This window comes from Balaenoptera musculus, chromosome 3 (genome assembly GCF_009873245.2).
Source record: "Balaenoptera musculus isolate JJ_BM4_2016_0621 chromosome 3, mBalMus1.pri.v3, whole genome shotgun sequence".
Lineage (NCBI taxonomy): Eukaryota > Metazoa > Chordata > Mammalia > Artiodactyla > Balaenopteridae > Balaenoptera > Balaenoptera musculus.
The window spans coordinates 76,108,127-76,121,727 of NC_045787.1; the positions used below are offsets into that span (position 1 = coordinate 76,108,127).

The 13,601-nt window shown below is 40.3% G+C and overlaps 1 protein-coding gene across 1 annotated transcript in view; it reads right to left on the reverse strand.

Annotated features, from left to right (window-relative positions):
* Positions 1 to 13,119, reverse strand: part of SPATA9 (spermatogenesis associated 9) — a 55,337-nt gene extending 42,218 nt beyond the window's left edge. The window contains 2 exon segments of the mRNA XM_036846137.1: positions 11,110 to 11,254; positions 13,003 to 13,119. Of these exon segments, the coding sequence (XP_036702032.1) occupies positions 11,110 to 11,124 (15 nt within the window). The 5' untranslated portion in view covers positions 11,125 to 11,254; positions 13,003 to 13,119.
* Between the last annotated feature and the right edge of the window lie 482 nt (positions 13,120 to 13,601).

Below are 13,601 nucleotides of genomic sequence, written 5' to 3' on the forward strand. Positions count from 1 at the left end.
AGAAAAATGAGAGAATAACAATAGGCGAAATATTCTAAAATGGTCTAAGAAATTTAGAAAAAGGTTCAGATGATCAAAAATTCTATTATGGAAGGCTTTCACCTTCTCAATCAAAATCTGAGTGTCCACTGTATACCAGGGACCTGGGACACAAAAATGAACAGAAAAAGTCCTTGATCTAAATAAAGGACCAGGCAATATAAAACAAACACTTTCAAAGAAAATTACAATAAAATATTATAAAAGCAGTAACACAAAGTGCTCTATACAAGCAAGAGAAAGGGCGCCAACTTTGGGTGGCCAAAGTCTGAAAAGATTTTATTTGAGAAACACGTCAGACACTGTGCAAGAAACTGGGGAGAGTGATAAATAAAACAGATGGTATTGCCGCTCTCATGGAGCTTGCATTACAGTAGGAGAACAGACAGCAAATAAATGAGGTCATCCCATGTAGTAATAAATGCCATAATGGAAATTAAACTGAGCAACATATAGAGACAACTAGGCCACCACTTTCAGTTGGAATGTCAAGGAAGAACACTTGAGACAACAAGAAACACCTGAGAAGTCAGGGTTGTATGCCGCTTCCAATTGTTATCACTTAACTTCTGGGGCAAAATCATTAAGTTTTTAAAAAATCAGCACTGGGACTTTCCTGGTGGCACAGTGGTTAAGAATCTGCCTGCCCATACGGTTTTGGTAGAAGGACGTGCTCTCACTCCCTTTTGCGAGAACACCAGAATCACAACTAACTGCTGAACAATCATCGACAGGAAGACACTGGAACTCACCAAAAAAGATACCCCACATCCAACAACAAAGGAGAAGCCACTATGAGACGGGAAGAGGGGCGCAATCACAATAAAATCAAATCCCATAACTGCTGGGCGGGTGACTCATAAACTGGAGAACACTTATACCACAGAAGTCCACCCACTGGAGCGAAGGTTCTGAGCCCCATGTCAGGCTTCCAAACCTGGGAATCCGGCGACGGGAGGAGGAATTCCTACAGAATCAGACCTTGAAGGCTAGCGGGATTTGATTGCAGGACTTTGAGAGGACTGGGGGAAACAGAGACTCCACTCTTGGAGGGCACACACAGAGCAGTGTGCACATTGGGACCCAGGGGAAGGAGCAGTGACCCCATAGGAAACTGAACCAGAACTAACTGCTAGTGTAGGAGGATCTACTGCAGAGGTGGGAGAATGGCTCTGTCTCACTGTGAGGACAAGGACACTGGCAGCAGAAGTTCTGGGAAGTACTCCTTGGTGTGAGCCCTCCCAGAGTCTGCCATTAGCCCCATCAAAGAGCTCAGGTAGGCTCCATTGTTGGGTTGCCTCAGGCCAAACAACCAACAGGGAGGGAACCCAGCCACACCCATCAGCAGTCAAGTGGATTAGAGTTTTACTGAGCTCTGCCCACCAGAGCAACAGCCAGCTCTACCCACCACCAGTCCCTCCCATCAGGAAACTTGCACAAGCCTCTTAGATAGCCTCATCCACCAGAGGGCAGACAGCAGAAGCAAGAAGAACTACAATCCTGAAGCATGTGGAACAAAAACCACATTCACAGAAAGACAGACAAGATGAAAAGACACAGGGCTATGTACCAGATGAAGGAACAAGATAAAACCCCAGAAAAACAACTAAATGAAGTGGAGATAGGCAACCTTCTAGAAAAAGAAATCAGAATAGTGATAGTGAAGATGATCCAGGACCTCGGAAAAAGAATGGAGGCAAAGATCAAGAAGATAAAAGAAATGTTTAACAAAGATCTAGAAAAATTAAAAAACAAACAAACAGAGATGAACAATACAATAACTGAAATAAAAACTACATTAGAAGGAATCAATAGCAGAATAACTGAGGCAGAAGAACGGATAAGTGACCTGGAAGACAGAATGGTGGAATTCACTGCTGCAGAACAGAATAAAGAAAAAAGAATGAAAAGAAATGAAGACAGCCTAAGAGACCTCTGGGACAACATTAAATGCAACAACATTCACATCATAGGGGTCCCAGAAGGAGAAGAGAGAGAGAAAGGACGCAAGAAAATATTTGAGGAGATTATAGTCAAAAACTTCCCTAAAACGGGAAAGGAAATAACCACCCAAGTCCAGGAAGTGCAGAGAGTCCCATACAGGATAAACCCAAGGAGAAACACGCTGAGACACATAGTAATCAAGCTGGCAAAAATTAAAGACAAAGAAAAATTCTTGAAAGCAGCAAGGGAAAAATGACAAATAACATACATGGGAACTCCCTTAAGGTTAACAGCTGATTTCTCAGCAGAAATGCTATAAGCCAAAAGGAGTGGCATGATATACTTAAAGTGATGAAAGGGGAGAACCTAAAACCAAGATTACTCCACCCGGCAAGGATCTCATTCAGACTCGATGGAGAAATCAAAAGCTTTACAGACAAGCAAAAGCTAAGAGAATTCAGCACCACCAAACCAGCTCTACAACAAATGCTAAAGGAACTTCTCTAAGTGGGAAATACAAGAGAAGAAAAGGACCTACCAAAACAAACCCAAAACAATTAAAATGGTCATAGGAACATACATATCGATAATTACCTTAAACGTGAATGGATTAAATGCTCCAACCAAAAGACACAGGCTTGCTGAATGGATACAAAAACAAGACCCATATATATGCTCTCTACAAGAGACCCACTTCAGACATAGGGACACATATAGACTGAAGTGAGGGGATGGAAAAAGATATTCCATGCAAATGGAAATCAAAAGAAAGCCGGACTAGCAATACTCATATCAGATAAAATAGACTTTAAAATAAAGAATGTTACAAGAGACAAGGAAGGACACTACATAATGATCAAGGGATCAATTCGAGAAGATATAACAATTATAAACATATATGCACCCAACATAGGAGCACCTCAATACATAAGGCAACTGCTAACAGCTATAAAAGAGGAAATCGACAGTAACACAATCATAGTGGGGGACTTTAACACCTCACTTACACCAATGGACAGATCATCCAAACAGAAAATTAATAACGAAACACAAGCTTTAAATGCCACAATAGACCACATAGATTTAATTGATATTTATAGGACATTCCATCCCAAAACAGCAGATTACACTTTCTTCTCAAGTGAACATGGAACATTCTCCAGGATAGATCACATCTTGGGTCACAAATCAAGCCTCAGTAAATTTAAGAAAATTTAAATCATATCAAGCATCTTTTCTGACCACAACGCTATGAGATTAGAAATCAATTACAGGGAAAAAAACGTAAAAAACACAAACACATGGAGGCTAAACAATACGTTACTAAATAACCAAGGGATCACTGAAGAAATCAAAGAGGAAATCAAAAAATACCTAGGGACAAATGACAATGAAAACATGACGATCCACAACCTATGGGATGCAGCAAAAGCAGTTCTAAGAGGGAAGTTTATAGCTACAGAAGCCTACCTCAAGAAACAAGAAACATCTCAAATAAACAATCTAACCTCACACCTAAAAGAACTAGAGAAAGAAGAACAAACAAAACCCAAAGTTAGCAGAAGGAAAGAAATCATAAAGATCAGATCAGAAATAAATGAAATAGAAACAAAGAAAACAATAGCAAAGATCAATAAAACTAAAAGCTGGTTCTTTGAGAAGATAAACAAAATTGATAAACCGTTAGCTAGACTCATCAAGAAAAAGAGGGAGAGGACTCAAATCAATAAAATTAGAAATGAAAAAGGAGAAGTTACAACACACACCGCAGAAATAAAAGCATCCTAAGAGACTACTACAAGCAACTGTATGCCAATAAAATGGACAACCTGGAAAAAATGGACAAATTCTTAGAAAGGTATAACCTTCCAATACTGAACCAGGAAGAAGCAGAAAATATGAACAGACCAATCACAAGTAATGAAATTGAAACTGATTAAAAGATCTCTCAACAAAAAAAAAAAAAAAAAAAAAAAAAAAGATCTCTCAACAAACAAAAGTCCAGGACCAGACGGCTTCACAGATGAATTCTATCAAACATTTACAGAAGAGCTAACACCTATCCTTCTCAAACTCTTCCAAAAAATTGCAGAGGAAGGATCACTCCCAAACTCATTGTATGAGGCCACCATCACCCTGATACCAAAACCCGACAAAGATACTACAAAAAAAGAAAATTACAGATCAATATCACTGGTAAATATAGATGCAAAAATCCTCAGCAAACTACTAGCAAACAGAATCCAACAACATATTAAAAGGATCATACACCATGATCAAGTGGGATTTATCCCAGGGATGCAAGGAATCTTCAATATATGCAAATCAATCGATGTGATACACCATATTAACAAACTGAAGAATAAAAACCATATGATCATCTCAATAGATGCAGAAAAAGCTTTTGAAAATTCAACACTGATTTATGACAAAAGCTCTCCAGAAGTGGGCATAGAGGGAACCTACCTCAACATAATAAAGGCCATATACAACAAACCCATAGCAAACATCATTTTCAATGGTGAAAAACTGAAAGCATTTCCTCTAAGATGAGGAACAAGACAAGGATGTCCACTTCCGCCACTAGTATTCAACATAGTTTTGGAAGTCCTAGCCATGGCAATCAGAGAAGAAAAAGAAATAAAAGGAATACAAATTGGAAAAGAAGAAGTAAAACTGTCACTGTTTGCAGATGACATGATACTATACATAGAGAATCCTAAAGAAGCCACCAGAAAACTACTAGAGCTAATCAATGAATTTGGTAAAGCTGCAGGATACAAAATTAATGCACAGAAATCTCTTGCATTCCTATAATGATGAAAAATCTGAAAGAGAAATTAAGGAAACACTCCCATTTACCACTGCAACAAAAAGAATAAAATACCTAGGACTAAACCTACCTAGGGAGACAGAAGACCTGTATGCAGAAAACTATAAGACAGTGATGAAAGAAATTAAAGATGATACCAACAGATGGAGAGATATTCCATGTTCTTGGATTGGATCAATATTGTGAAAATGACTATACTACCGAAAGCAATCTACAGATTCAATGCAATCCCTATCAAATTACCAATGGCATTTTTTACGCAACTAGAACAAAAAAATCTTAAAATTTGTATGGAGACACAAAAGACCCCGAATAGCCAACGCAGTCTTGAGGGAAGAAAACGGAGCAGGAGGAATCATACTCCCTGACTTCAGACTATACTATAAAGCTACAGTAATCAAGACAATATGGTACTGGCACAAAAACAGAAACATAGATCAATGGAACAAGATAGAAAGCCCAGAGGTAAACCCACGCACCTATGGTCAACTAATCTATGACAAAGGAACCAAGGATATACAATGGAGAAAAGACAGTCTCTTCAATAAGTGGTGCTGGGAAAACTGGACAGCTACATGTAAAAGAATGAAATTAGAACACTCCCTAACACCAAACACAAAAATAAACTCAAAATGGATTAGAGACCTAAATGTAAGACCGGACACTATAAAACTCTTAAAGGAAAACATAGGAAGAACACTCTTTGACATAAATCACAGCAAGATCTTTTTCGATCCACCTCCTAGAGTAATGGAAATAAAAACAAAAATAAACAAATGGGACCTAATGAAAAGCTTTTGCACACCAAAGGAGACCATAAACAAGACGAAAAGACAACCCTCAGAAAGGGAGAAAATATTTGCAAACGAATCAACAGACAAAGGATTAATCTCCAAAATATATAAACAGCTCATGCAGTTCAATATTAAAAAAACAAACAACCCAATCCAAAAATGGGCAGAAGACCTAAATAGAGATTTCTCCAAAGAAGACATACAGATGGCCAAGAAGCACATGAAAAGCTGCTCAACATCACTAATTATTAGAGAAATGCAAATCAAAACTACAATGAGGTATCACCTCACACCAGTTAGAATGGGCATCATCAGAAAATCTACAAACAACAAATGCTGGAGAGGGTATGGAGAAATGGGAACCCTATTGCACTGTTGGTGGGAATGTAAATTGATACAGCCACTCTTGAGAACAGTATGGAGGTTCCTTAAAAAACTAAAAATAGAACTACCATAGGACCCAGCAATCCCACTCCTGGGCATATACCCGGAGAAAACCATAATTCAAAAAGAGTCATGTACCACAATGTTCACTGCAACCCTATTTACAATAGCCAGGACATGGAAGCAACCTAAGTGTCCATCAACAGGTGAATGGATAAAGAAGATGTGGCACATATATACAATGGAATATTACTCAGCCATAAAAAGAAATGAAATTGAGTTTTTAAAGTGAGGTAGATAGACTTAGAGACTGTCATACAGAGTGAAGTAAGTGAGAAAGAGAAGAACAAATACCATAAGCTAACACATATATATGGAATCTAAAAAAAAAAAAAATGGTTCTGAAGAACCTAGGGGCAGGACAAGAATAAAGATGCAGACGTAGAGAATGGACTTGAGGACATGGGTGGGGGAAGGGTAAGCTGGGACGAAGTGAGAGAGTGGCATGGACATATATACACTACCAAATGTAAAATAGATAGCTAGTGGGAAGCAGCCACATAGCACAGGGAGATCAGCTCGGTGCTTTGTGTCCACCTAGAGGGGTGGGTTAGGGAGGGTGGGAGGGAGACGCAAGAGGGAGGAGATATGGGGATATATGTATATGTATAGCTGATTCAGTTTGTTATACAGCAGCAAATAACACACCATTGTAAAACAATTATACTCCAATAAAGATGTTAAAAAATAAATAAATAAATAAAGCAAATGAGAGAATTCAAAAAAAAAAAAAAGAATCCACCTGGAAATTCAGGGGACACGAGTTTGCCCGGGTCCGGGAAGATCCCACATGCTGCAGAACGACTAAGCCCGTGCGCCACAACTACTTAGCCTGCACTCTAGAGCTTGCAAGTCACAACTACTGAGCCCGTGCACCACAGCTACTGAAGCCTGCGCGCCTAGAGCCCATGCTCCGCAACAAGAGAAGCCACGGCAATGACAAGCCCGTTCACTGCAACGAAGGGTAGCCCCCGCTGGCACAACTAGAGAAAGCCCGTGCGCAGCAACGAAGACCCAACGCAGCTAAAAAACAAATAAATAAAATTTAAAAATAAATTAATAAAATAAAGTAAAAACTCAGCACCTTTATTCTACATAGTTTACCTTCAGACTAATAGTATAACTTCTCCATAACTCAAAATCTCTTGATTCCATTTTCATCCTTCCCCAGTATAAAAAAGAAGAAAAATCTCTTTCTTTTTAATCAACAGGGCTGCCCTCAGCCAGGCTGGCCCCAGCAGCGGCCTGGTACTCACTGCCCTGAGGGCTGTCCTCACCTTGGCCAGCTCTCCGGGAAGTGCAGGTTCCGATGAGGCTGCTGCGCTACCGATGCACCTCAAGCACGGGCAGGTGGGCAGGTCGGCAGGCCGAGGCCACCAACTCACACTGGCGTTCAGCCACTACCGCTGCATCTCCCCGGGGCGGGCCCTCGCTGGCCTCGGGGCTTCAGCCTTCGCCTCCACCGCAGCCTCTCTCACCCAGCTGCAAATGGGCACACTAACCCCCCGACTACTACCACTGATCTGTGACGGAGACCTTTGGGCCGGTTCTCATAGGCCCCGCGGCACGTGCCCTGACGTGTGACGTCAACGCGTCATACACGGGGCGTAGCAAAGCCGGGCGTGGGGTGAGGAAGCCTGGGGTAGGTTTCAGGCGCCGGGACCCGGAGGTTCGCGAACCGCTGGCGTCGGTATTCCAGTACTCTGCGCCTGTCCAAACGTACCCCCAGGGCCTGTTACGGCGCAGGCAGCGAGCGGTTGTCTTGGCTTCTCCTCCACTTCACCCCTCCCCCAACTTTGCATGGCCTTGGAGACTGAAATGCCAACCCAGAGAACTGCACTTCTGCCTAAAATCAGAGACACTCAGGCCCCAGGGGTTTGGAACTGCCTGTGGAGAAGAGCAAATGGTGCTGACTGCGGTTGATTCATTTGTGATGAAAACGCGGGCTCTAGTGATAGGGCTCCTGCCATACATCATTTTGAAGAAAATGGATGGTAGTTTTAGGGAGAAAGCCCAAGAATAGTATCAGCAGAAAGATTTAATCCCAGGAGCTAACACTTTAATTTTTGTGAACCCAGTAACCTTTATTTTTCAGAGGTTTCTTCACCCTCAATCCACTCCCCAACCTAAAGTATCAAGTTTTTGTTAAATTACACCAGTAATAATTTTGGAAAAGTCATAAAAAAAATAATGTAGTATGATGTGATGTGAATAAGGCACCCCAGGATTAGAAGTCAAGAGACCCTGGGATATTAGTGTCAGGCTTGATCTGACTACCTGTAGGAACTACCAGTCACTTAATCCCTCAGCTCAAACTTATTAATCAGTCAAGTGAGGGAGCTGAAATAGAGATCTTCAAATTGTTGAGAGTGTCTGACCTTAGCAACTCTGATACGTTATCACAGATAATCACTACATGTTTTTGTAGCTGTAATTTGCCCAGAATGAAAACCAAAAGTTAGGACACAGTGCAGGGAAAACGACGTACCTATAAAATATTGGCAAGAAAAAAAAAAAGAACAATTCTCAGTCAAAGCAAAATTTCTAAAGTTTAGTTCATTAAACCATACGGTTTTAAAAATATAAAAACGAATACATTTCAAAACTGGCCATTCTTGGTTTGTATACAGAAAGCAGGCTGTTGCTAAAATTCTTCAATGCTTAAAGTAGCAAACAGGAAGAAGACAGATATTTCGATCTCCCTGTTCCTTAGATCTTGCAACTTTCTTTTGTTACCAGCCAAAGTTTTCTCTTCCCTTTACTTTCTCAGCTTTCTTACTTCCTCTTTAGATTAATCCTTTGCCTTCTGGCCCTGTGGGGGATTTTCTTTAAAGTCTCCTCACCACCTCTAAGCCTTTTCTCAGTCTTCACCCTTTTCAAGCTTTATAGTAGCTGATGCTATTGATCGCCCATAATTCTTAAGATAGCCTTTTTTCATAAGATAATTTCCTATTTTATTTACCTGGATATTCTCTGTGTCTTCTCTCCCTTCTTCCTCTCCCTTTTTCTCCACACTCCAAAGTCTCCTACTTTATCCTTTTTTTCATTGAACTCTTTTCCATGGCAATCACATCTGAACATTGGCTTAAATTATTATTTCTTGGTAGAAACTTCACAAATCCCTAACTCTGATACTATTCTTTGTTCAGAGTTTTCAAAATACCTACCAAACAAAATAATAATAAAATCACCAATTATTGAATGCTGACAATCTAAGCACTTAATATATTGAATAAATATTATTAAATTTTCAAAGATGAAGTATTCACAGATATGTGATTAATATACAGTATATTGAGTACTTTTTAGTCTTGTTATCACACCCAGTGTATAGATACATGTGACAAAGGCTACTATATTTCAATATGCATTTGTGTATCTTGTAATGCTATTATAAATACTATTGTTTGGGGGAAAAGAGTTTATAGCTATGCATAATAATAAAAATAAGACATGTATCATCAACTCCTGAATAATGCCCTGAATCTTTACCATGTGGGAAGCCAATGTTTGTACTACTAGAACAGTAGTAACACAAACCTGTTTACACTCTAACAAATTATTAAAAACCTGTTTACACTCTTACAAATTATTGAAGACCCCCAAATAGCTTTTGTTTATGTGAGTTGTACCTATCGATAATACTTTACTAGAAATGAATACTGATACATTCATAAAATATTTATTAATTCATATGGTAGGCAGCCTCTAAGATGGCCCACAATGATCCCTACCTCCTGATAGTCATGCCCTTGTGAAATCCCCTCCCCTCGATTTGCAGCCTGGATTTATTGACTCCTTTCAAAACACAGAGTACAGCTGAAATGATGGGATGTCACTTCCAGGATTAGGTTACAAAAAGACTGTGGCTTCTGCCTTGCTTGTTCTCTCTCTCTCTCTTTCTTTCTCTCAATCTCTCTGAGGGAAGCCAGCTGCCATGTTGTAAGTTGTCCTATGAAGAGATCCATGTGGCAAGGAATTGATATCTCTGGCCAACAGCAGTGAGGAACTGGGTTCTGTCAATAGCTACATAGGTGAGCTGAGAAGATCCCCCTCCCAGTCAAGCCTTAAGATTACTGCAGCCCTGCTGACATCCTGATTATAGCTTTGTGAGAGACCCTGAGCCAGAGGTACCCAACTAAACCACACCTGGATTCCTGACCCAAGAAATGCTGAGATAATATTTATTGTTTTAAGCTGCTAAATTTGGGGGCAATTTGTTACACAGCAACATATAACTAATACAATTCATCTTAAAATAACAATAATAACATATTCTATGAAAAATAACTATTTCCCAAAAAGAAAAATGTAGTGAAATGAGTGGTATTGTTTTTATTGTTTGCAAATCTCCCTAATGTCTAGTTTCATAGAAGACATCTGATTTCTCATATCTGCTTCTGAATTTAACCTGTTGCAGTACATTGGTTTGGTTGACATACATGAAGAAAACCCAGCCTTACACAGACATGTATTTGTGGAGGGAGTATTTTAATAGTCTTTCCTGATAATTGTGGATATTCTTCTTTAGTCTTATACCAGCATTCAGCAAGTGATAATTTCTTAAAGGTGAGTTGCAATGTAGAAACCATATACTCTTGTTACATTAAAATTTATTGGTCTGTCTTGCACTTTGAATCAATCATTTACTAATGCATGACTTTGTAACATCATGTATTGATCATTTGAGTAATATTGGTTCTCTGAGTTATGCAAATCTTCCATTGATACATTGCATTAGTTTCATTATACAACAACCTCCCTGCCTCCCTCTAAAAAAAAAAAAACACTTTGTTAATATCACCACCATGCTTACCAGAAAAGCCTTTAAGTTTGGGGGACTTGTTGTATTAGTTATCTACTATTGCATAGCAAATTATCCCAAGTTAGCAACTTAAAACAACAAACTTTTATTATCTCACAGTTTCTGTGGGTCAGGAATCTAGGAGTGGCATAGCTGGGTAGTTCTGGCTCCAAGTCTTTCAAGAGGTTGCAGTCAAGCTGTTAGCTGGGCTGCAGTCATTTAAAAGCGCAACTGAGAGACAATCTACTTACAAACTCATTCAACATGCTGCTTGGCAGGCTTCAGAAGATCTGCTTCCAAGTTCATTCACATGGTTGCTTGCAAGCCTCAGTTCCTTGCCATGTGGGCCTCTCCATGGGCTGCTTGAGTCTCCTTATGACAGGGCAGCTGGCTTCCCTTTCCCAGGGATAAAAGAGAGAGAGAGAGAGACACACACACACACACAGAGAGAGAGAGAGAGAAAGAGAATAAGAGAGCCAACCCAAGACAGAAGCCACACTCATTTCATAGACTAATGTCAATATGATAGCTCATCACTTCAGCCATGTTCTGTTCACTAGAAATGGTCCAGGCCAAACTCAACGGGAGGGAAGCTAAGCTCCACCTCTTGAGGGGAGCTGGATCAAAGAATGTGGAGACATAGCTACAAAACCACCACAAGTTGTCAAACTCATGATGCCGGATGCAAGTTCTTCCCAAATTATAATTTTTCCTTTAAAGCTCAAGCTTATCATCGGCAACAAACGCTGTCAGTTGTTTTTCTCAAAATGACAGGCTTCTTTCATCTTTGAGAGAATACCTTGCCAAACATCCAACTCTCTATAACCATAGTTTTTCTGTCATTCTTTCAAGTGAAAATGATCTTCTGTGAGAAAGGAGCAACTTTAGCTCATGACTCCAGCAAGTATACTATTGCTTTTCCTTGGGGTAATTATATATTTCAGTATGCACAGAAAAGCTTTATGCATACTTCCTATTAAATCACACAAAATATTAAAATGATGTATACTCAAGGGTAAATATTTAATGAAATTAATCATTTTTATTGCTTCATCTTAGGTAAAACTGACTTTTGGTGGGGTACAGACTAGACCACTCAGAACTTCTGACTAGGAAAATCATTGTAGGAGCAGGTAAATCAAGAAAAGCTTCAAGGAAAAAGGTGTATATTGACATTGGGTGGGAGCTACTTTAAGACTGGCAGCGAGGAGGAAAGGTGGGAGAGGAAAATAAGCAAAAACAGTGGGACTGGAATGAGATGGGCATGTTATGTTCAAGAACGAAGGGAAAGAAGGCTAATTGGGGAGCAAGCTGTGGACTTGATATAGGCACCTGTGAAGGGAAACAGCCTGAGAGCCTCATAAAATAGACCCCACCTGAAGGGGCAGTGTGAGAGGAGGACTATCGGAAGTCTAAGGGCTTCTCAGGATTGTTATCTACCGGGAAATGCAGCGGGAGGGTCCCAGCAGGCTTCCATCAGACACAGAATCACCTTTGACTATTCTATTTCCCACTCCTGAGGGCACCAATGCTAGTCAAAATCATACAGTTAAATAAGAGCTTTTCCCCATCTTATCTTTTCTCCTTCCCTCTTGCATCTTTTAAAGGGCCAAAAACAGCAACCGATGAGAGAAAAGGGGTACTGAGAAGAGGAAGAGCAGCTTACCACAGCTGCCTCCTTTCTCCACTGTAGACTTCCAAGCCTGGCACAAAACAGGTACGGAAGGGAAGAAGTTTTAAACGGAATGAGATTAGAGTTTGGATTCTTATCCTGGACTGGACTCTAATTACTAAAAAGAAACTATTATTACCTGAGAGCAAACACAAAACTAAAAATCTACCTGAGGGCTTCCCTGGTGGCGCAGTGGTTAAGAATCCACCTGCCAATGCAGGGGACACGGGTTCGAGCCCTGGTCTGGGAAGATCCCACATGCTGCAGAGCAGCTGGGCCCGTGAGCCACAATCACTGAGCCTGCGCGTCTGGAGCCTGTGCTCCGCAACAAGAGAGGCAGCGATAATGAGAGGCCCGCGCACCGCGATGAAGAGTGGACCCCGCTCGCCGCAACTGGAGAAAGCCCTCGCACAGAAACGAAGACCCAACACAGCGAAAAATAAATAAATAAATAATTAAAAAAAAAATCTACCTGAGAATTCCAGAGAGTAGAGGTGGAGCACAGTGAACTGCACAAATTGACAGCGCAAGTCTGAAGGACAGTGGACAAGAAGAGAGTTGCTTTCAGCTTGCACCCTACTAAGTTCACCTCCTGTAACGAAGTGGTTACAATAACTATTTATTGAGCACTTATTTTTGCAGTCTGAGGTTCTGCTGGCCATGTTTCAATGAATGGCCAAGATGTATTTATGTTTAGGAGAATGGTGTTTTCAGAGTGATAGGAACCAGGCTACCCGGAGTTCACATCCTAGCTCTGCTACTTAAAAAATGTGACATTGTTAATCTCTTGAACTCCCAGTTTCTTCATCTCTAAAATGAAAATAAGTAATGCCTACCTCACAGGGTTGTGGTGAAGAGTGAAGGAGATAATATAGGTGCCATAACACAGCGCCTGGTACATAGTGAGTGCTCAATAAATGGTAGCAACGATTATGATCTTTTTTTTTTAATTGGAGTATAGTTGTTTTACAACGTTGGTTAGTTTCTACTGTACAGCAAAGTGAAGTAGAGTTCCCTGTGCTATACAGCAGGTTCTTATTAGTTATCTATTTTATACATATTAGTGTATAT